Below are 23,335 nucleotides of genomic sequence, written 5' to 3' on the forward strand. Positions count from 1 at the left end.
CAGGTTTGGGCGCTGGGAGCTAGAGGGCGGGCAGGTTTGGGCGCTGGGAGCTAGAGGGCGGGCAGGTTTGGAAGCTGGTGGCTTGATTTAGGTGCTGGGGGACTGGAGAGGGAACGGGTTAAGATTTGGAGCAAGCGGGTTTAGTTAGGCATTGGGGGCTAGAGAGGAAGTGAGTTTAGGTGAATGGGGGCTGGAGAGGTAGCAGGTTGGGAGTTGGAGCAAGTGGGTTCAGGCATTGGGGGCTGGAGAGGGAGCGGGTTTAGGCACTGGGTGTTGTAGCTGGAGCCTGTTTAGGTGCTGGGGACTAAAAAATAAGTGGGTTTGGGGGCTTCGGAGGGGGCAAATGTATTGGCCTGCTTGAGTTGGAGGGGGAGGTGCTGGGAGTAAGAGTGGGAGTTGTTGAGGCAGCTTGCAAGATTAGAGAATGCAGGGGAGAGTTGCATAAGTAAAATGTGCATCAGTAGCAAGTTAGAATATAAGCAGCATTACCCTCTGACTATACAGGGTGCCAGAGATGTGTGAATAAAAAAACTGGCCTAACAGAATTACAATTTTTTTTTTGCAGCTGAATAGCTTTAAATGTGTTTTGTGGGTTTAACGTTTGACTAGAGTTGAGCTTTAGCAATAGGAGACTTTAAAAACACTTATGCATTTTGTTTCCTGTCAGCCACTACCTAATGTTCCTGTGACTGGAGCGGACCCAGCATCCTCCACTTCAACAGCCGGTAGAGCTGTCGGTGACCAGTTCGGTGAACTTTGGGAACAAGAGAGGAGGGGGACTTTGAGTTCAAAACTTTCTGGAATTCAGCAAACTGTGGACTATGCTCATGGCCGAGGTGAGCAGCCCCTCCATAACTGTCCCCTGTACACGCCATTACTTTTCTTTTTATGCATGGTCTGCTGTACTGGTTACCACCTCATTACTATCCTCTGTGCGTGCCATCTGCTGCACTTGGGACTCATAGTATGTTTTTGTTTTAGATCTTGCTATTGGCAAAGTGGAGCAGACTCCCTATGGTGAGCGGGTTATGCTCCTTCCAGAGCCAACAATGGACAGAGGTGGAATAACCCCATTTCAGAAAGGTAAATGCTACACTGAAGACCATATGCGAGTTCTAAACATTACTTAACCATGCTACATGTGCGTCACACTGTAACCGTTACCCTTCTGTCAGTGTTTACCTGTCTGTGCTGCCCGTGGGTCAGCTGTGTGAGCTATGCGTGTCACGCTCTTTTTTGGACCTTCCTGGGCCACATTGGAAGAGGAATTGTATTGGTCATAAAATACACTAATAATAATAGCTGATAAGCAGATATTTGGGCAGATCACAAGTTAACACTCACTGATATAGATGATGTACCTATTTGAGCAATAATTTTTCTTACAATCTTCCTTCACCTGGAATTTTTTTTTGTGGGGGGGTTCTGTTTTCTTTTGCAACGTGGAAGCCATGCTAGAATAAAACATTATAGATAAGGGGGATTTGATTTCAACTATATGGGCTTTGGGGGGCACAACTGAAATCTTGGGTGCAACAATCCCCTAGAATACGGACAAGTGGCTTTTTTTTTTTGCCTGCCACTATTGTCCTTGCCTTTGGTACTTCCAGTGCCTTTACAAACTTGCCATCCCTCCAGAGGTGCCTGGATTCTCATTGTCGACCAACACGGCTGCTATGATTCCATGACTTCCCTTCATACATGAATGTGCTTAGCTTGTCAACCGCTGTGGCTTTTATGCTTGCACGCCATCTCTACAGACATGCATGGGCTGCATGCTGAACTCTCTGGGACACCCCTGCTATAATTGCTCCACCTTCTGTAATCTAATCCGTCCATGCTGCATGTGTCGCACTATACCTGCTCCCCTCTTCTGCCAGGTCACCTGCAGTGCTACATGTGTCAAACTATAACTGCTCCTTGTGAGACCATTTTAGCACTGCACCCCATTAGCTGTGTCTCCTCGTCTTTGTGTGTCAGCCGGTACTGTGTACATGTTTGTTTTTTTGTCTTGCCCGCCTCAAAAGTGGGTCAGCACTGAAGCTTTTTCTTTTTTATTTTAGACTTTTTGTTAGATTCGTTTGATCGTGACTTCAGGGACCGTGATCCCTACTATGAAAGGATGAAAAATGCAGATCGGCGAGATTATGAACGGGATCGCTCAGATAGAGATCGTGCTGATCATGAGAGGGATCGTGATCGTCATTCCCGAGAAGACCGGTATGTGATCGTCCTGTTGAGTGCAAAGCTTTTCAGGGTGTCATCATGAATTTTACAATCATCTGTATATCTTTGTAGGTCTTCCTACCGTGACAAAGAGAGCTCGAGCCGACGTAGCACCTCTGACAAACAACAATATGATCGGAAGGTGGATCGACCTGGATATGAGGGGCCCCCATCATCGTATGGAGGTGAGACTGACTGACACACTGGGGTTAGTTTTACTAGAATGCAAAAACTGGTGCAGCTGTGCATGGTAGCCAATTGGCTTCTTACTTGAGCTTGTTCAATTAAGCTTTGGCAATACAACCTGGAAGCTGATTGGTGCAGGGCTGCACCAGATTTTGCAGTTTTAATAAATGAACCCCACTGCGCCTCGCCTGTATCTTATTAGGAACAAAAATTATACGGTTTGTGTTTTGGCAGGAAGCCGTAGAAATTTCCCAGAGGAACCTCCCATGCCTGCCCCACCACCAGAGAAGAAGCCAGAGACCAAAAATGTAGATGATCTTCTTAAGAAACCTGGACGAGAGAGTCGGCCTGATCGTGTATGCCATCTTTTATTTCCATACATCTCTGCTGTATATTTCATGACTTTATTCCATTAATAAACACAAATTGTCTCTTTCAGATTGTGGTAATCATGAGGGGTTTGCCAGGAAGTGGAAAAACGCATGTTGCTAAACTGATTAGGGTAAGTGCATTTTCAGGTCTCGTTCCCTGCCAGCAGGGGAAGATTCCTACCTGTCAACAGGGTAGACTCCTATTAACAGAGGCCCTGCTAGAAAGAGGCACCTATCTGTCACTGATGGCTCTGCCAGCAGCGGGAGACTTTCTGGTAACTGGTGGCCAGCAGAGGGAGTATTATTGGTCACTGGTGGGCCTATCGGTGTAGACTCCTACCGGTCACTGGTTGCAAGGTACAACCTATTGACTGACTTCAGGGCATTGCCCAGTGTTGTAGTCTTTGGGTTTTTCCCTTACATGTATCAGCACAGGAACCCCCTCTCACTTTCTGCTTTATGTTGTTGCACAGGACAAAGAGGTGGAGTATGGTGGATCGGCCCCCAGAGTCTTGAGTCTTGATGATTATTTCATCACGGAGGTGGAAAAGGTTGACAAGGATCCAGAATCAGGAAAAAAAGTGAAAAGAAAGGTGAGTAGAGAAAAAGTTGGGGAAGGGGTCCTTTTTGTATTCTCCCACACCGTAACACGCAATTGTTTTTGTTGCTTCAGGTTATGGAGTATGAATATGAGCCAGAAATGGAGGAGACGTATCGTAGCGGCATGCTGAAGACCTTCAAGAAGACTCTCGATGATGGCTTCTTCCCATTCATTATACTGGACAGTATCCATGATCGTGTGCGTCATTTTGAGCAATTCTGGAGTGCTGCCAAGACTAAAGGATTTGAGGTACAGTGTGAATTCACCAATGATATAAAATATGTTATGTTTAATGGCCTCCCAGGACTTTCCTTTACATTTCCTTTTATATGTTAAGAGAAGTATGGGATTTGTGTTAAAGAATTATATTTACAGTTAAGGGGAAAAAATATTTTAACCCTCTGTGGATTTTGACAAAGAAATCAGTTTAATTTTTTAATGGTATATATATATATATATATATATATATATATATATATATATATATACACACACACACACACACACACACACACACACACACACACACACACACACACACACACACACACATATATATATATATATATATATATATATATATATATATATATGTGTGTGTATATGAGAGAGACAGGCTAAAAACAAAAATATCCAGAAAAGCTTATTTCAAAATTAGTCACTCTCACAAAGCTGCTTGGCGATGGTCTTTTGTAGCCCATTCCAGCCTTGTGTAGGTCTACAATCTTGTCCCTGACATCATTGGACAGCTCTTTTGGTCTTGGTCATGGTGGAGAGATTGGAATCTGATTGTTTGCTTCTGTGGACAGGTGAGAGTGCTCTTAATTCTCAGCTCATGACCTATATAGACACCTGGGAGCCAGAAATCTTGCTTATAGCGGATCGAATATTTATTTCACTCATTAAAATGTAAATCAACTGAACTTTTTGTAAAGTTTTTCTAGATTAAAAAAAAAGCTACAATTAAAATTTTAGACTGATAAGTCCTTTTGTCAGTGGGCAAACGTACAAAATCATCAGGGAGTCAAATACTTTTTTTGCCCCTCACTGTACCTAGGTGGATGCAGCATTGGTTCAGTGCGGCATCTGTCCCTCGCCGGCTCTAACGCGGAGAGATTAGTTCTCGGGTCTCCCTGAGCAGTTTGCTGATGACTGTCAGTCTCCGGCTTTCTGGTTAGGTTCCCCCCGACCCTCCTGTGCTCACTGGAGCATTGGGCTGTGGAGGGGGCAGGAGTGGCCGACTCAGGCTCTCAGCGGCTCACTGAGAGGCTGAGTGGGTGACAGTCCAGGCATGTGGGCGCATCCCAACCATGTGGTGGCCATCTTTCCAGAGGCTGGACCGGCTTTGTGACGTCAGCCGACAGCGGCCTTCAGCCCACTGTCTACTGAAAATGGGTCACGACAGTGCAGAACAAACTGCACTCCTGTGATCCACAGGAAACGTACGGCCAAACAAGCTTTGGCTGTACCTCTACTTTAACCCCCTATGTAGATTATCCTTTCAATCTCTCATAAGATGCCCCTTCTCCTTCCTGGTACTTTCCTTTACATACCCTAATTATATAATAACCCCCAAGATTGTCCTTTACATACCCGCAAATTATAGAACGAGGACTGTGCTTTACACCCCCTGTTTTATATAATAGGCCCCTCCAGGGCTATTCAGAACGTAGCTTATAACCAACCCAGGATGACCCTTTACATATACCTCATTATGTAATGACTCGCAGAACTGTGCTTTACATTTCCCATTCTATACTAACCCCCCTCCCGGGACGGTTTTGGACCATTCTTTCCATTTTTCCTATTTTATAAAGGCTGTTCTTTCTGCTTTAGGTCTATCTGGCGGAGATCACTGCAGACACCCAGACGTGTGCAAAGCGGAACATGCACAGCCGAAAGCTGAAGGACATAAACAAGGTAAATAATGTGGGAGTATCTGATGATCCCTCCTGTGTAGTGTCTGGCCCAATCCTTGTACAATTAAGTGGCAACCAACAAAAGGGAACAGTACGTAGAAACTTGGACAGGTTGGAATCAGTTTGAGTACGGAAGAGGGGAAGAGACTACTGGAGGAATAGATAGGGGAGAGAAGAATCCTTTTTGGGTAGAAGTGGAATGGGAGAGGCCGAAGGGTTGAAGTAAGGGAGGATCCGCCCGTCTCCGGCGAGGCGGGGGAGGGAGAGGAGAGGAAGGGAGGGGGTTGGCAGGTTTTTTTCTTTCTTTCTTTTTTTTTTTTTTTTTGTGTGTTGAGGATTATGTTGATTTTAGGTTTAAGGGGGGGTTAGGTGGGGTATAGGAAGGACAAGGGATCAGAGGGGAGGAAGAAGTGTGAGGTCAATACAGTGGTATTAAGAAACGGGAAAAGAAGTTATTGATAAAAGGCAGGCGGGTGTGGGAACAGAGTAAGGGGACCAGGGAAGGTACTGTTTTTGGTTTATTCTTCTTAAGTTTCTGAATCCCCACCTGTTTATTTGCTAATCCATCATAAGTGTGTAGTGATAAGAACTATATGATTATGTATCCATTGTATAAGTTATGTTAATCTTCTGTGAACCTTACCATAAAAGAAAAGTAAAATAAAAGATTTAAATATGAAAAAAAAAAAAAGTGGCAACCACCCCAACCTATAACTGGCCTTTGCAGCAAGGTGCACATGGAAGGGCAATGCACAGACAAAAGCACACTCGCAAGCCTGAAAAACAACCACATTAGCCCTGTCTAACAGTTTACATTAAAAACAGAGGGTTTTGTTTTGCACACATATGGAAATATATCCACAAGCCACAGTGTCCACGCCAAGGGACCTCTGTAAATACTGCGGTCCTAATTTAAAATGCCCAGAGCCTCTATAGTAGAAGCACAATGGATTGATGGCAGGTATGTCTGGGTGGAGCCCACCCCTTCTTAAAGGCACAGGGACCCACGTGATGCCCAACAAGAGCACAATGGCAGCGAAGGCCTCTATTGCGTCCCTGTACCCAATTCATCCAACTGTACATTCCTTATCTTCTCTCTAGATGTCTGACAACTGGGAGCCAGCTCCACGTCACATGATTCGCTTAGACATACGCTCTTTGCTTCAGGATGCCGCAATTGACGAGGTAATTATTGGGGGGACATCCACCACAAGCTCAGTGCTTCCTCCTATTGGGAAGATTGTGGGTGGTGGAGGTTGGATTCCTTGCTTTGGAATGTGGGGGGATAGACATTTTGGGTTCCAGACTGGGTTGTTGGTGGTGAATATCGTGTATAATAGCTAAGCTGCTTGTGTCTGATTCCATAGGTTGAAATGGAGGATTCTGAGCCTTCATCCGAGCCACAAAAAGATGAGAAAAAGGGGGCGGCTGAAGACGAAGACAACGATCGGGTAGGACAGGCTGCAGTGTCTTACAACTCATGGAAAAATGTAGGAGATGTTCTATATAACATATTTCTCGTGCATACTGAAGGTTTCTAAAATACTTGGCAAGTCTTCCAGGACATATAGGATCCCCTTGCTGCCCGCTCTGTACCTGATATAACACTATATTACCATTTTATTACAGGCTACTACTCCTTGCCCCAAGATCTTTTATGACCCCCTAAATGCAGCGGGATTTATCCATTATCACATATGCTCTTTAGTCACCTCTCTCCCCTTCAGATCACCCCATCCACTTCTCTCTGTCCCTCCACCTGTGTCACCGGCCCCTCGCCTGGCTGCCCATTCGTGTCACCACCGGCCCCTCGCCTGGCTGCCCATTCGTGTCACCACCGGCCCCTCGCCTGGCTGCCCATTCGTGTCACCACCGGCCCCTCGCCTGGCTGCCCATTCGTGTCATCACCGGCCCCTCGCCTGGCTGCCCATTCGTGTCACCACCGGCCCCTCGCCTGCCTGGCTTGCCCATTCGTGTCACCACCGGCCCCTCGCCTGCCTGGCTGCCCATTCGTGTCACCACCGGCCCCTCGCCTGCCTGGCTGCCCATTCGTGTCACCACCGGCCCCTCGCCTGCCTGGCTGCCCATTCGTGTCACCACCGGCCCCTCGCCTGCCTGGCTGCCCATTCGTGTCACCACCGGCCCCTCGCCTGCCTGGCTGCCCATTTGTGTCACCACCGGCCCCTCGCCTGCCTGGCTGCCCATTCGTGTCACCACCGGCCCCCCGCCTGCCTGGCTGCCCATTCGTGTCACCACCGGCCCCCCGCCTGCCTGGCTGCCCATTCGTATCACCACCGGCCCCTCGCCTGCCTGGCTGCCCATTCGTGTCACCACCGGCCCCTCGCCTGCCTGGCTGCCCATTCGTGTCACCACCGGCCCCTCGCCTGCCTGGCTGCCCATTCGTGTCACCACCGGCCCCTCGCCTGCCTGGCTGCCCATTCGTGTCACCACCGGCCCCTCGCCTGCCTGGCTGCCCCTTCGTGTCACCACCGGCCCCTCGCCTGCCTGGCTGCCCCTTCGTGTCACCACCGGCCCCTCGCCTGCCTGGCTGCCCCTTCGTGTCACCACCGGCCCCTCGCCTGCCTGGCTGCCCATTCGTGTCACCACCGGCCCCTCGCCTGCCTGGCTGCCCCTTCGTGTCACCACCGGCCCCTCGCCTGCCTGACATTTGCATTCCTTGTGTGTGGGCTTTGGTTCCGAGTGTAGGCACATTGCTGCTTGGATGCCCTCGTATATAAAGACATTCCTCTGCTGACTGCATGTTTCTTGTTAACCCTTGCAGTTTTTATTTCCTGTGACACAGGTTTATCTTCCGAAAAGCAAGTGGGAGATGGATACGTCTGAAGCCAAACTGGGTAAGTGTTTGCTGGGGCTAATGTCAGTAAATTCACATGCCGGGTGATGTCCCTGGATTGGGACCGGTGTCACAGGCATTAAATGCTTATTTTGAATAGTAATACATTTTACATTACGACACGCTCCACAGGAAGCTATCTTAAATTGTCAACAATCATTTTTTAATAAGAAACTTAAGTTAATGAGTTCTGGAAAAACCGGTGTCTTCGGAGACTGGCTGCTCCTCAATGCAGAAAAAGGCTAGAGTAGAAGCATCGCTAATGATGGGGGAGGGTATACTGAATGGAAAGGCTGGACTCTTTAATGCACAAGCATCAGATGATTTATTTGGTATTTGTGCAATGTTTTCTGTACAAACACGCTCCTGGATTCTCCTTTTTGTAGGATTTCCTTACTTGATAGATAAGGAAATAATAAGGTTTAAGTTTGTGTTAATTGCTTACAATTAACTTTTTTATTTGCTCTCTTAACCTTCACGCCTTGGGGTTCTTTCACACTGATGTGTGTGTTTTTTTTTTTTTTTCTTGCAAGAAAAAAAAAAGTTTCTCTTTCGTTCATAGACGGACACAGCATCCTTTGACCTTAGGGTTATGCTTCTTCCTACCAGGAGATTTAGGCAGAATTCTACAGCACTTAAGGTGTTAAAAACTTTCCTTCATGCCGCTCCTCCCAGGGGGCGTGGCTCCCCCAGGCATAACCCCCACTCTGCTTTAGCAGCCTCAGTTTGTTTCTGCCTAACCGTCAGGAGAGTCAGGCTCTCTCTGGAGTCCTGGACTCTGGAGTTTTTTCTTGCAAATTTTTTTGCATTTTGCGAGTTTTTTCCTCGCTTTTTTATTTTATTTTTATTTTTGAATCCTGCGATTCTTCTATCAACAGCCGACTGGGTGACAGGCTGGGTCCTCGACCCTTGTAGTCCCCCCAGGTTCGGCCTTCGAGCGTGTGCCGGCCCTCAGCTCCGCTTTGGGACGTCCACGACAGGCCCCATTGCTCCAGGGGCGGCCGGGGAACTTCGGTTCTAGGGCACACATATGACCGGTCTCTATGGCCTTGTCACAGTGTGTCTGGCTGACAGCCATGCCGTTCGCGGACGTTGGTTCTGTCTGGGATACCTCCAGCCAGGTAGTCGCAGGACAGGTAAGTAGTGGCCCCTTACTCAGGTAAGTGGTCTGGCTGGAATGTTTTCCCTTGGGAGGTCGACTGAGGGTTTTCCCCTGCTTTCCTCTCTCCCTTATTCCTCTCCCTCCTTTCCCCTTTGGGTGACGGCTGTGCAGGGGGTTTTTTCCCTGGGGCTCATATTATTTTTTTTTTTTTTTTTTTTTTTTTTTTTCACTCGGGTATGGCTGGGGCTGTTCTGTGTCACTGCAGGGGACTGTGGTGGACATTCTGGGCATTTTTGTGTGTGCTGTGTGCTGTTTTGGTGTACTGTCATTTTTGGGTACACTGTCTTTTTAAAACTGCGCAACGGCGGCCATTTTGCCGGAGCCGCGCTTGTATTATTCGGCGGCCATTTTCTTGTGGCCGGCGCCATTTTCAGCACTAGTTCGGCCTCTAGTGGCCGTTTCGGCGGGGAAAAAAGACCGCGAATCATCTGAGGGGACAGACGCAGCGCTGCAGCTTCTCCTCAGCACACACTTGCCTTCACAGACCGCGCTGTACCAGGGGGTGGTGAGTCTCAGGGGGCCCCATACTGTGCTCTAGCGGCCGGGAGGTGACCTGTGGGGGACTTTTTTCCTGCCCTTGGCAGTAGGGGTGAAATGGCAACGGCAATATGGAGCCTGAATCAGGCCCCTCATTTCTTACAATGCCGGAATTAACCCTTAAGCGCCCCTCCCCCTGCCACATCTGTTGAATCGGTGTCGGCTGTCCTGGAGTCTTTTCTCACCAGGTTTGAAGCAGCCAGTGCTCGGTTGGGGGGTAAAAAAGCGCCCCCCCCCCCGGAGGCTGTTTCTGGGGATATCTCTGACGCAGAATCTGATGCTTCTGGTTCTGTCATGTCAGAGGATGCGGGCTTAACCCACATGGACAGCGAGGATGACTCTGCTGCGGAGTCTGCTGATAAGGAATTTGTTGGAGCTCTTATTACTGCGGTGCGTGAGGCTCTTCATTTAGAGGATTTGGCGGAGACACCAGCGGTGTCAGTCCTTTTGGATTCCGCAAACCACCGCGTACCGCTAAGGTATTCCCCTGTGTTCCTTATTTAGACAATATGTTGTATAAGGAATGGGATACACCGCAAAAGGCTTTTACGGTTCCTAAAAGCTTTGCTACCGTTACCCCCTGGAGGAGGACTTTTTTAAAAAAGTGGGTCACTCCTCCGTCGGTGGACCCTCCTGTGTCCAGACTGAGTAAGGCTACTACGTTGCCTGTGGAGGGGGCTCCTGCTTTCAAGGACCCCGCTAATAGGAGAGTGGAGGCCGTGGCCCGCTCCCTGTTCTCGGTGGTGGGTTCGGCGGTAAGGCCGGCTCTGGCCGGAGCCCTGGTAGCTCAGACGCTGACTGAAAGGGCGAAGCTCCTGCTGCAGGACCTGGAGGTCCAGGGGGCTTCCGAGTCCTCTAGGGACCTGGCTGAACAGTTGATTCAGGGTCAGAAGTTTCTCTGCGAGGCGGATATGGATTAGATTCCTTTGCTTTCCAGGGCTTCTGTCTACGCAGTGGTTCTGCGCCGCCTTGTATGGCTGAAGTGCTGGTCGGCTGACCAGTACTCAAAAAAGGCCTTGGTAGATTTGCCCTTTAAGGGCGGACGGCTTTTGGGGGCATCCCTGGATGACATCATTAAGGATGCCACTGGAGGTAAGAGCACCTTGCACCCTCAGTCGGGGAAGGGTAGGGAACCTCGCCGCAAGCAAGGTCCTACTTTTACTACCCCCTAAACGGTTTTTTTCGTGCGCCAGCGCGGCTGGAAAAGGTCCGCAAGGTGCAAAAGCCCTTGCTGCCGGGCGTAAGCGCCCCTGGTTCAAAAAACCGAACAAGCCTGCGGACAAGCCTGCTTCCGCATGAAGGTCTGCCCCCGCCCGGGTCTCGGGTGGGGGGACGGCTTCACGACTTCGTGGATCGGTGGAATTCTCTTCTATCCGACCGTTGGGTTTGCGAGGTGGTCGCCTCGGGGTACAAGATAGAGTTCATTTCTTGTCCCCCAAACAGATTTTTTTTTTTTTTTTTTTTTCCATCCAACCTCCAGCTTCCTCCGGATCGTCGGCTAGCCCTGTCCGGGGCTGTCCAGGATCTTCTGGACAGGGGGGTGGTTGTGCCGGTCCCCTCGCTGGAACGGTTTCGGGGGTTCTACTCCAATCTGTTCGTGGTCCCCAAGAAGGGAGGGGTTCGCCCTATCCTGGACCTAAAGGCCCTCAACTCCTTTGTCAAGGTGCAGCGATTCAGGATGGAGTCGGTCCGTTCTATCATGGCGTCCCTCCACCAGGGGGACTTCATGGCGTCCTTAGACATCATGGACGCATACCTGCATGTTCCCGTTTGCACAAGCCACCAAAGGTATCTGCGCTTTGCGATCGGGGAGGACCACTATCAATTCGTGGCCCTCCCGTTCGGGCTGGCGTCGGCACCACGGGTGTTCACCAAGGTGCTCGCCCCGATCCTGGCCTTGCTACGGCAGCGAGGGATCGCTATCGTGGGATACCTGGACGACCTTCTCCTGAGAGCTTCTTCAGGCTCAGAGTTAGAGGAGGACGTGTCCATCACGTGTCGGACTCTGCAGGAGTTCGGCTGGTTTCTGAATCTCAGAAAATCAGTGTTGGTTCCGTCCCAGAGGCTGGAACCCCTGGGGCTGGTTTTGGATTCGGGGGAGACAAAAGTGTTCCTCCCATCGCAAAACCTGCTGACCCTGCAATCTGCAGTGAGACAGTTGTTGACCCAGAAGTGGTCATCTCTTCGCTTCTGCATGCGGGTTCTGGGTCTGATGGTGGCCTCCTTCGAGGCAGTTCTGTATGCCCAATCCACACCAGGGTACTACAGAAGGAGATTCTGTCACGATGGGACAGGGTCCCATCTTCTCTGGATCACCAGATTCGGTTGAGCCATCTGGCCAAGTCTTCCCTGGCATGGTGGCTGACGTCTCCGGTGCTTCGGTCCGGGAAGTCTTTTCTTCCGTGCCGCTGGACAGTGGTCACGACGGATGCCAGCCTCTTCGGCTGGGGGGGCACCCAGTCAGCCCAGGGGCGCTGGACTCGGGAGGAGTCCCGCCTGCCGATCAATATCCTGGAGCTCCGAGCAATCAAGCTGTGCCTTGTCAGGTGGTCGCTGGAGCTACAGGGCCGTCCTGTCAGGATCCAGTCCGACAACGCCACGGCCGTGGCGTACATCAATCATCAGGGCGGCACAAGGAGCTCGGCCGCGGCGACGGAGGTCGCTCACATACTTCGGTGGGCCGAAAGGTCCGTTCCGGCCCTGTCGGCGGTATACATTCCGGGAGTTCTGAATTGGCAAGCCGACTCCCTAAGTCGCATGACTCTGGATCAAGGGGAGTGGTCTCTCCACCCGGAGGTGTTTCAGATCCTGTGCCAAAAATGGGGCACTCCAGACGTGGACCTTCTGGCGTCCCGTCTCAATCGGAAGGTACCACGGTTTGTGGCTAGGTCAAGGGACCCGTGGGCAGACGCGTCAGACGCGTTAGTGGCTCCCTGGGTCAATATCACCTGATTTACGCCTTCCCTCCTCTAAGGCTCCTACCCCGCCTGCTGCGCAGGGTGGAAGCCGAAGGTATTCCAACGATCCTGATCGCCCCGGATTGGCCGCGTCGCTCTTGGTACGCGGACCTGGTACGTCTGGTGACAGACGCCCCCTGGCGTCTGCCTCTGAGGGAAGATCTCCTGTCTCAGGGCCCGATCTTCCATCCTGCTTTACGGTCACTGGCTTTAACGGCGTGGCTGTTGAGAACCAGGTACTGAAGGACCGGGGCCTGTCGGGCCCGGTAATCTCTACCATGCTGCGTGCACGGAAGTCCACTTCTCGAAAAATTTACCATCGTACATGGAAAGCATACATCTCTATGTGTGAGGAGATGAAGTGGCACCCCCGTACTTACGTGGTGTCCCGGATCCTGCTGTTCCTACAGCGGGGAGTGGACCAGGCTCTTGCCTTGAGCACGATCAAGAGTCAGATTTCTGCTCAGGCTGTTTATTTTCAGCGTCCCTTGGCAGCGAATTCTTTGGTTCGCACGTTTGTGCAGGGGGTCCGGCATGTGGCCCCCCCGGTGCGCCCTCCGCTACCTTCTTGGGACTTGAACTTGGTCCTCTCGGCGCTTCAGCGTGCCCCCTTTGAGGACATTCGGGAGATCCCCTTGCTGACTTTGTCGCAGAAGGTGGTCTTTCTGGTAGCTATTACCTCTATCAGACGAGTGTCTGAACTGGCGGCCTTGTATTGCAAGGCCCCCTACTTGGTCATCCATCAGGATAAGGCGGTGCTGCGCCCGCAGCCCTCTTTTCTTCCGAAGGTCGTTTCGGCCTTTCACATTAACGAGGACATTGTTGTTCCATCATTATGTCCTCAGCCGAAGAACCCGAAGGAGGCCTCTTTACATTCTCTGGATGTGGTTCGGGCCCTTCGAGTTTACTTGTCGGCGACAGCTCCGTTCCGGAAGTCGGACTCGCTGTTCGTGTCTGTGTCCGGTCCCAGTAAGGGCCTGGCAGTCTCGTCGGCCACCATTTCCAGGTGGATCCGACAGGTTGTGCTTCAGGCCTTCGCCCTGAAGGGGCGGGCGCCTCCCTTTCGGGTCATGGCGCATTCGACCAGGGCGATCGGGGCCTCCTGGGCTTCCGACACCAAGCCTCTGTGTTACAGGTGTGTAAGGCAGCGACCTGGTCGTCGTTCCACACTTTTTCAAAGTTTTATAAGGTGGATGTGAGTGCATCTTCTGATGCCTCCTTCGGCCGCAGGGTGTTACAGGCGGCAGTTTAAGGTTGGAGTTCCTCCGTTGAGTAACTCCGATTTTGTTTGGGGTGTAACCTGTTTTTGCTGTGTTATTTTCCCACCCCTCGAATTTTTTTGACACTGCTTGGGGACGTCCCTAAGGTCAAAGGATGCTGTGTCCGTCTATGAACGAAAGAGAAAAAAGGATTTTTGTACTCACCGTAAAATCCATTTCTCTGAGTTCATAGACGGACACAGCACCCACCCCTCCTTTGTTTGTACTGCTTGTTACGAACTGAGGCTGCTAAAGCAGAGTGGGGGTTATGCCTGGGGGAGCCACGCCCCCTGGGAGGAGCGGCATGAAGGAAAGTTTTTAACACCTTAAGTGCTGTAGAATTCTGCCTAAATCTCCTGGTAGGAAGAAGCATAACCCTAAGGTCAAAGGATGCTGTGTCCGTCTATGAACTCAGAGAAATGGATTTTACGGTGAGTACAAAAATCCTTTTTTCCTTTTTTAAATCCTATGGCACTTTCCACACTGCTGTGTTACAGGTGCATAAACTGCACCAAAAATGCAGCCTCCCATTATAATGAATGGAAATCACAGTAGAAACACACCGTGATTTTTATAAATTTTTTGTTGCGTTTGAATCGCTTTCATTTTTCACAGGTGCGGGAACCCAAAACCGCTCAGCAAACGCATCTGAAATATCAAAATCGATTTTGCTACAAAGCGGTGTGAAAGTACAAAAATATTAATGCATAAGTACAGCCCAGAAACAATGGTGTGCATTTTGCCTTTTTTTTTTTTTTTTTCATTTTTTTATTTATTTATTTTTTTATCCTACCTAGAACACACCAGATAATTAAAAAAAATAAAAATACTGACCTTGACCTAAACACTAACTCTGGAACTAGCCTACATCAAACCTTGATCTAGGTTTTTTGATTTTTCTTTCTGCAAGGAAAGCAAGATATGATGTATCTCTCTCCTCCATACACAGAGAGAAAACATGGTGGCCGGCTTCACAGTGACTGATCACTGTGGTAGCCAATCAGAGGTTACTACAGCAATCAGCTTACCCGGAATCGGGAGTTCTGGGTTCTGAACTTTAGTATGGGGCCCAGGGCCCTCGTGAGACCCCAGTCTGTGTTCTGGGAGCGTTCTGCAGTGATATGCAAATATGTGGCCCCTCAGAAAGAACTCCAGTCTAGTGGGGCTGCATATTTGTTTGAGGTGGGGGCAGGGCCGATCCTCCCTATAGGCTCACTATGCAAGCCGCTTGGGGCCCCCGAAAAGCTGCAAAGGGCCACCCAAATTACTAGAGGCCCCGCCTGGTGAGAAGTCATTTTCGCCCCCTCACCCCGCTTCTAAACTCGCTGGCTGAGTCATTTCCGACAGCAGAAGACCCCCTCCCCCCGCTTCTCAACTTTCTTTAATGTGACATGTCACTGTCGTCAGCGCCCCCTGCTTCTCATTTTTAATGTGCCATGTCACTTTGCTTGGGGCCCCAGGGAGGTCAGAATCGGCGGTGGGTGGGGGGGGGGTGGTTTAAGTATCCCATTAAATATAAAAAGAATTGATTCCTACTGTATTGTAATTGTCTACCCTTGTGTTGTAAAGCGCTGCATAAACTGTCGGCGCTATTTAAATCTTGTATAATAGTGTTTTGTTATCTGTTCAAAATAATACCATCCAGAAATCTGATATATTCCCCAACTCTGTTCATAAAGAGGTTATATAGATAAGAGAATCTGCTTTCTTTGTATTCATCAAAAATGAAGTAGGTAGGGCTGACACCTTGTGTTTTGGCGTTCAGAGTTGACAATACAGGATATGTCATGTGGCAGGTAGGAGCATACTATATTTCTGGAAGAGTAAAGCGCACACTATTTCTGGCATATCAAGTTATTTTTCCGTGCTTACAGTTTTTGTTTCAAAGGGATAAAACATGAGAAAAAACATGTTTAAATTCCACAGATTTATTTTCTTTTGCCCTGACACACACTTAAGGTGGTTGTAAAATTGCATATACCCACTGAAGTGACTGGCCTCTGGTGATGCACAGAGATTAAACAAGTTCTCCTATATAAATTGTTCCCGTTTATCTGCAGCCCGCTTTTCTCTATAGCCTCCTAAAACGCACCTCTTACACAGCATTTCTCAGCTAAGGCAGGGGGCGTGGACCCTGACATCACACACTGCTCAGCAGAGAGCTGAGTATTATTTGAAACCTGAGTTGGAGGAAATAAAAATTACACCCCCCCCCCCCCCATAGTCCTCATAGGGAAACCTACATATCTGATTATGTCAATTACCTACTGTATGCTGGGGAGTTGGTGTCTGTCTCCTGGGGTTGTGTGGTGGCAAGTTAAATGATCAGAAGTGACTCATGGCGAGAGCAGACAGGAATCACACTAGGTTCTTTGGATTGGGGCAAGTACACACTATAGAACAGGGTTTGACAAATTTGCTTGGAATCTAGGAGCCAGCTAAAAAAGTTAGGAGCCAGAAAACGCGCCCAGTCCCGACGTGCTCGCGCGCAGAGGCGAACACATACGCGAGTAGCGCCGGCATATGTAAACGGTATTCAAACACGTGAGGTATCGCAGCGATCGTTAGAGCGAGAGCAATAATTCTAGCCCTAGACCTCCTCTGTAACTCAAAACATGCAACCTGTAGAATTTTTTAAACGTTGCCTATGGAGATTTTAAAGGGTAAAAGTTTGTCGGCATTCCACAAGCGGACTCAATTTTGAAGCGTGACATGTTGGGTATCAATTTACTCGGCGTAACATTATCTTTCACAATATAAAATAAAAATTGGGCTAACTTTGCGGTTTTATTTATTAATAAAAAAAAAAATTAGGGCTGTTACTGATCAAAATTTTTCTGTTCGATTAATCGACTAATTTTGATTAATTATAACGCACATACAGATCCAACTACTTTTAGCTGATCTCCTTGCAGGCTGATTCCCAGTGCAGCTACCAACCGCTGGAAAAATGGATAGCAATATACAAAACACACACAGGCAGCGCTCGATGGGAATGGCATTAAAACGTTTATAGTCTTCAAGTAGGTAACCAAATAAATATTGCACTGGAGATAAAATCGATGTAGCTACATTAACTGTAAAAATGGTACCAAAAGCAGTCATAAAAACATGTAGCTAAGTATGATACTGGTATAAAAATGTGTACGATACCACTGCTGAATCCAGATGAGGAGGGGGTTAACATCAGTCTGTCGGCATGTTGATGTCCCATGAAGGGAACTATCACAACTCCCGGTGGATGGTTGTAGAATCCCAGGTTGATAGAGGGAAGTGTAACAGCCCTTGCATGTGGCAGATAGTAAGGTCCCGCCGGCATGCAGATATGAAGGCACAGCAAAGGAGCCCTTCAGATGGACACGGCAAGCCCCGCCGGTGTCCGTGACGTTACTGGATCTCCGGCCGAACTCCCTGAAGGCCCAGAAGCCGGCGGAGAGGTGAGTACCAATCAAAAGAATTTTAATCGATCGAAAAGATTTTGATAGATCAAAAACAATAAAGATTAATCGATTAATTAAAAGTTAATTTGCACAGCCCTAAAAAAAAGTATTTTTTCCCCCCAAAAAAGTGCGCTTGTAAGGCCGCTGCGCAAATACGGCGTGACAAAGTATTGCAACGATCGCCATTTTATTCTCTAGGGTGTTAGAATAAAAAAAAATATATATAATGTTTGGGGGTTCTAATAGGAGGGAAGGAGATGGCAGTGAAAAATTACATATTAGAACTGCTGTTTTACTTGTAATGCCAACAGCCACCACCAGATGGCGCAGGTCACAGAAGGAAGCATGGCACTTCACAAAGCCGCGGCCTCAATTACCGGCGGGCGCCAGGTCACAGTTTCTTGTCGCAATTGCGACCTGGCGCCCGGATTTTGTCGAGCCCTGCTATAGAAGGATCTGCTTTTTTTAATTTGTGAACCAAAGGCTTCATTGTCGGTGATGTCTCTAGTGAATGGGTAGGCTAATGCAATATTGTTGCATATGTCTATATATTGGCTGCTATTTTTACAAAGGTGGAGTGTATGCACCGAAAATGATTGTGGAAAATGTGAATGATTCTATTCTAGAACGTGACTTTAAATGGTAAAGCAGACAGAATGTATATAAAAAGCCACCAACAATCATGTCCTTTAACACTATCCAGTGGGAACCCAACGGTATATGCTGTAATTTGCGACACTACCAAATTGCCAATGTGGTGGCATTCCGGTGCTCCTGTACAGTAATGGGGACAAAAAAGGATGGGCGTCTGCACCGCCATTGGTGGTGTGTTTTTACAAGGGCATTGCCCATATGACAAAATAACGCCTGTTGGAAGTCCTCAGAAGCACCTCCGCTACTGTACATCAAAACTGATGAGCAGCAGAAGTGAGAGGCCACAAAAACATAAGTGGCCACATAGGGTGGGTGGCCTGTGTACAATAAAGGGGAAACCCTGCCCCACATCCTGCTAAGGGGTAATGTGGAGGGACCCTTTCAATCATGAGTTGTATATCACAACCCCTTGGGCCCCAGAGAGGTCCTAATCCAATCCTACAAATTTACCGTACTTATCTGGGTATAGCGCGCACCGGCGTATAGCTCGCACCCCAAGTCTAGAAGGGAAATTTCAGGAAAAAAAATTAATTACTTACAGCTTGAATGCCCCTCGTCGGTGTCTTGCCCGGCGGCCTTGTCCGGTCCGGGGTGCGTCTGCGGCCTTGGTGGTGTTCTCCCGCGCTGTCTCTGAGCGCTGCCGCCAACATATACCGAGCGCGTTGTCCGGTCCAGCGTCCGTCTGCGGCCTTGGTGGTGTCCTCCCCACTTCTCCCGCGCTGTCTCTGAGCGCCGCCAACATATACTGAGCGCATCTGGTTCATGTTTGAATAAAGTCATTCAAACAATCCCGGGATTGAGTGCCGGTTTCAATTGCCCAATCAGGTTGATCCATTCTCCCGCACTGTCTCCGAGCGCCGCCGCCGACATATACCGAGCGCAGTACACTCGGGTACACTCGACTAGGCCACGCTCGGCTCCTCTCGCATAAAGGCTAGGAGGCAGCACAGGGCGTGACCGCGAGCGTGGCAGAGTGTACCCGAGTGTACTGCGCTCGGTATATGTCAGCGGCGGCGCTCAGAGACAGCGCGGATTGGCGTATAACGCGCACCCACGATTTTCCCCTGATTTTAAGGGGGGAAAAGTGCGCGTTATACGCCGATAAATACGGTAACTCTTGACAGTTTATCGTTGGTTTTTGGCTACTATAGCCTCACATAAACCCAATATATTTACGATTGAATTGATCCTTGACCAAAAATGTAGTCTTTAACGGAATTTTATTTTTATAACTCGCACATCAATATAAGTGCCTTGCAAAAGTATTCATACCCCTTGAACTTTTTCACATTTTGTCATGTTGAAGCCAAAACCCTAAATGTATTTTATGTGATAGACCAACACAAAGTGGCACATAATTGTGAAGTGGACGGAAAATGGTCAAATGGTTTTCCAAATTTATTAGAAATATGTGAAAAGTGTGGTGTGCATTTGTATTCAGCCCCCTTTACTCCGATACCCCTGACTAAAATCTTGTGGAACCAATTTGCCTTCAGAAGTCGCCTAATTAGTAAATAGTCCACCTGTGTGTAATTTAATCTCCGTATAAATACAGCTGTTCTGTGAAGCCCTCAGAGGTTTGTTAGAGAACATTGGTAAACAAATAGCCAATGAACACACCAGACAGGTCAGGGATACAGTTGTGGAAAAGGTTTAAATCGGAGTTGGGCTATAATACAGGCATACATCCATATTTTATTTTTGTGTTTTTATATATATGTATAAAAGTCACTTTTTTATTTATTTTTTGTGTGCAGTAAATATTGCTTTACATAATATAAGTAATTCTTCAAAGTACAAATTTCAACTTAAAGTGGAATTACAGTTATATTGTTAAAGTGGAGGTTCCATCAAAAAAACTATTTTGCTTTAAACTCTAGCTTACGTCTAAAAAAGAAAAAAAAGAACATTTTTTTTTTTTTTTACTCATTTGGAAATGCCTGTTGCTATGCGGTTCCATGAAATCTGCCTTTGAATCCACCTAGGATTCTGACATCTCCCTCTAATGCTCTTGGGAAATGTGTGTCATCATTTCCCAGGATGCAGTGCGCTGTCCAATTATCACTCCCCATCCAAGACTTCCAGGAAGTAAGTGCCTGTAGGCTTCACAATGCCCACAAGCAAAATGACAACGGTGTAGACATAGTTTTATAAACGATCTTTTTTGAATATCTATGCGGATCGGCAGGGGATTGTAAAATAGTAAGTGACCAGATTTATATTCTAAAAACGCAGGATGAAAGGACATACATTTAAAAAATGATAATTGTGGTTGGAACTCCGCTTTAAGTATCAAAAAGTGTAGCTGCTGACTTTTAATAAACAGCCACTCGCCTGTCCCACGGTCCAGCGGTGCACTCACCCACGCTGTGTTCGCCCCGTGTCCTCGGAGGCGCCGGCATCTCTACTTTGGGCATCTGTCTGTGACAGCTTGCGGCTTCACAACCGGGTGCCTACTGCACATGTGCGAGCGGCGCTGCGCTCTGTGAAGTCTTCTAAGACCTGTCGTATGTCCCAGAAGGCTTCGGGAGGGAGAACTTCCACTTCTGATTGCCTAGGCGCCCGTAAAAGAAGTGGGAGTGGGTACCTGTAAAAATCTGTTACCTGCTCCCCCCCCCCCCCCTCCCTAAAAGCTCTGTTTCAAAAACAGGAGCTGGGGAGGAGGCCTTAAAGCGGAAGTTCCACTTTTTTGGGTGGAACTCCGCTTTATACATTCTCACTGTTTAGAAGAAAAGCCCCTTTCCATTTGCAGTGTTGTGAGACTCCTGGCCAGGATCTCCCTTCATATTCAAGCGAGCTGCACACTGCGCCATCTCTTAGTCGCCTTTTTCAATTCTTTATTTAAATTGTCACATTACAGGATCCGTATTTATAGTAACGTAACCAATTGCATAGAAAACGTATACATCAATTATTGACAAAGTGATAAATCAATTATGCACTATTTTAAAATATATTTATGCCGAGCTGAACACCTTTTTCATGGCCATTTCACAGGCGTCTACATTCCAGCCGTGATTTGTAGAAAATATACCCTTCACACTGATTATGACTGGCATAGAGAACATTAAATTATACAATTACACACATTGCGACTTATAAATAACTTTTTATTTTTTTTAATTTGAGCAAATCTTATTGTGATTTACAAACCGCTTATCCTGATTAGACGAGAGATTTACAGGTCTGTTTATGTTGGGGGAATTCTATACAAATCGCGCCATGTTATTGGAACATTTGATGCACTGCGCTTTTTTTTTTTCATATTTGATATTTAAACATGGAGTTTATAAATACAGAAAGTCATAAATGTATGTGTCCGCCCACATTTTGTGTCTGTGATGGAGGAGTATGGGAAGGACAGGAAGTTTACGGCAGCTGTAAACTGATGCGGGGGTCGGTAATAAAATAAAAATATTGCTACAATTTGATAAAAAAAATACCTAAAACAACTTTATTACTGTTTTGATCTCCACAGATTTTAAAATAGATTTTAAGTGTGCAACTTTAACGTGTCATTAACCAAACCCCCCCCCAAAAAAAAAAGAAAGTGTAAAATTTAAGATTGTCTTCATTCATCTGTTCATTTCTTGAATATAAACTGGCTCCACCCATTCTCCAATATCAGTGGCAACTCTGTTGCAGCCACTCTTCCGGCTCCTGCGTTGCCACTTTCAGACTTTCAGTGCACATGCGCGCCATCTGTTGCTTCATTTCTCCTCCTTGAAGCTGCCCCATGTGACTCTTCTTATCATTTGTGGGGTTTCTGCAACTGCTTGAGTAGCATTATCACCTAAAATGAACATCTGCACAATGGCTTGTTTTCGTAAAAAAAAATTCTCCATGTGCTTGTTCCCTGTGAGGAGTTCCCAGCCCCCTCCAATCCCCTTCACCTGATTGGCTGTGTAAGGATAATCCTTCCCTCGGCTCTTTCCCTGATTTGTTTTCCTTCAGCTTTAGGGCCCTTTCACACAGAGCAAATCCGTATTGATCCGCCCCGTGTGTGTCCGTGGGCTCAGCGGGGATCATCCGTAAATCCCCGCTGAGCTGTCGGCGGACAGGGCGGTCCCCGCACACTGTGCAGAGACCGCCCTGTCTTTCCTCCGCTATGGGGAATCGGATGAATACGGACCGTGTGTCTTCTCGGCATTAGAGTAAAATGTAATCTATACCTGGCTATAAACTTTGTACATTTCTGCCAGGTCTTGATGAACCGGCTGAAATTCGCTTAGCGCAAGGTGCTGTTGCCCTCTCGTGCTCGACATAATTCGATTGAAAACATGAAGGAGCCGAGCAGAAAGTTGTTGGCTGAACAGCACCTGATTGGATGCTGTTACCAGTTCAGATAGTTTGACAGCCGGTGTTGCCAGTGCAGGCTGTCGATCTTATACAATGGCCGCCACAGTTTTTCCGCTTTGTATATAAGGAATCGGTTAAAACTTTATATATATATGTCTCTTTCGTTCATAGACGGACACAGCCTTCATTGACCTTAGGGTTATGCTTCTTCCTACCAGGAGAGCATAACCCTAAGGTCAATGAAGGCTGTGTCCGTCTATGAACTCAGAGAAATGGATTTTACGGTGAGTACAAAAATCCCTTTTTTCAGCCCGTGTATGGCTAACTTTAGCGCAGAATACGCGTATCAATGTTTTCTCAAAGTATATGTAAACTTTTGTTCCAGATTTAGAAGCAGTGGTGAGTGGTTAGAACCACTGTTGGGTGTTTATTGCTGTCTTTGTCCATGCTGGGGTTATTCGCTCCTAATTGTTGGGGTCAGCAATGTCTCCGGGTATAAAATTGTGGGATCCTCCAATGGGAATAGAAGGAACTTCTTACAAAGGGGACTCGTGTTCCTGTGAAATCTCCTATAAGATTTCCTCACATTTGAAAGATATCTTCTCGCTTCCTGTTGAGTCTTTACAACAGGAAGTAAAGAGACATTTTCCCATTGAGACAAGGCACGACGAACCTGACAGACGATTTATCTCGCCCCTACTCCATCCAAAAATGTTGTCTTTGGATAAATATGTAGGAGATCTGCTTGCTGTCCTATATCTACTCTTAATTTAAAATCCTTGTATCTGTGTATACTTTTTCATATTTTGTAATTGGGGGGGCACAGTTATTTTCTTACTAGATACTCTTCTGTATTGCGCAAAAAGCTTG

The 23,335-nt window shown here is 47.8% G+C and overlaps 1 protein-coding gene across 4 annotated transcripts in view; it reads left to right on the plus strand.

Annotated features, from left to right (window-relative positions):
• The window catches only part of YLPM1 (YLP motif containing 1), a 60,733-nt gene that overhangs the window by 32,054 nt on the left and 5,344 nt on the right, over positions 1-23,335 (plus strand). For 2 of the 4 annotated variants that reach the window (XM_040333182.1, XM_040333185.1), the window contains 12 exons: positions 668-836; positions 982-1,083; positions 2,064-2,220; positions 2,299-2,411; positions 2,647-2,768; positions 2,852-2,914; positions 3,257-3,376; positions 3,457-3,633; positions 5,221-5,304; positions 6,405-6,488; positions 6,671-6,793; positions 8,107-8,158. In XM_040333182.1, coding sequence (XP_040189116.1) covers positions 668-836; positions 982-1,083; positions 2,064-2,220; positions 2,299-2,411; positions 2,647-2,768; positions 2,852-2,914; positions 3,257-3,376; positions 3,457-3,633; positions 5,221-5,304; positions 6,405-6,488; positions 6,671-6,793; positions 8,107-8,158 — 1,366 coding nt within the window. The remainder of the gene's footprint in view (positions 1-667; positions 837-981; positions 1,084-2,063; positions 2,221-2,298; positions 2,412-2,646; positions 2,769-2,851; positions 2,915-3,256; positions 3,377-3,456; positions 3,634-5,220; positions 5,305-6,404; positions 6,489-6,670; positions 6,794-8,106; positions 8,159-23,335) is intronic. The other 2 variants (XM_040333183.1, XM_040333184.1) reach the window with 2 other exon arrangements.

Source organism: Rana temporaria, chromosome 13, assembly GCF_905171775.1.
Source record: "Rana temporaria chromosome 13, aRanTem1.1, whole genome shotgun sequence".
In the NCBI taxonomy this organism is placed as follows: Eukaryota; Metazoa; Chordata; class Amphibia; order Anura; family Ranidae; genus Rana; species Rana temporaria.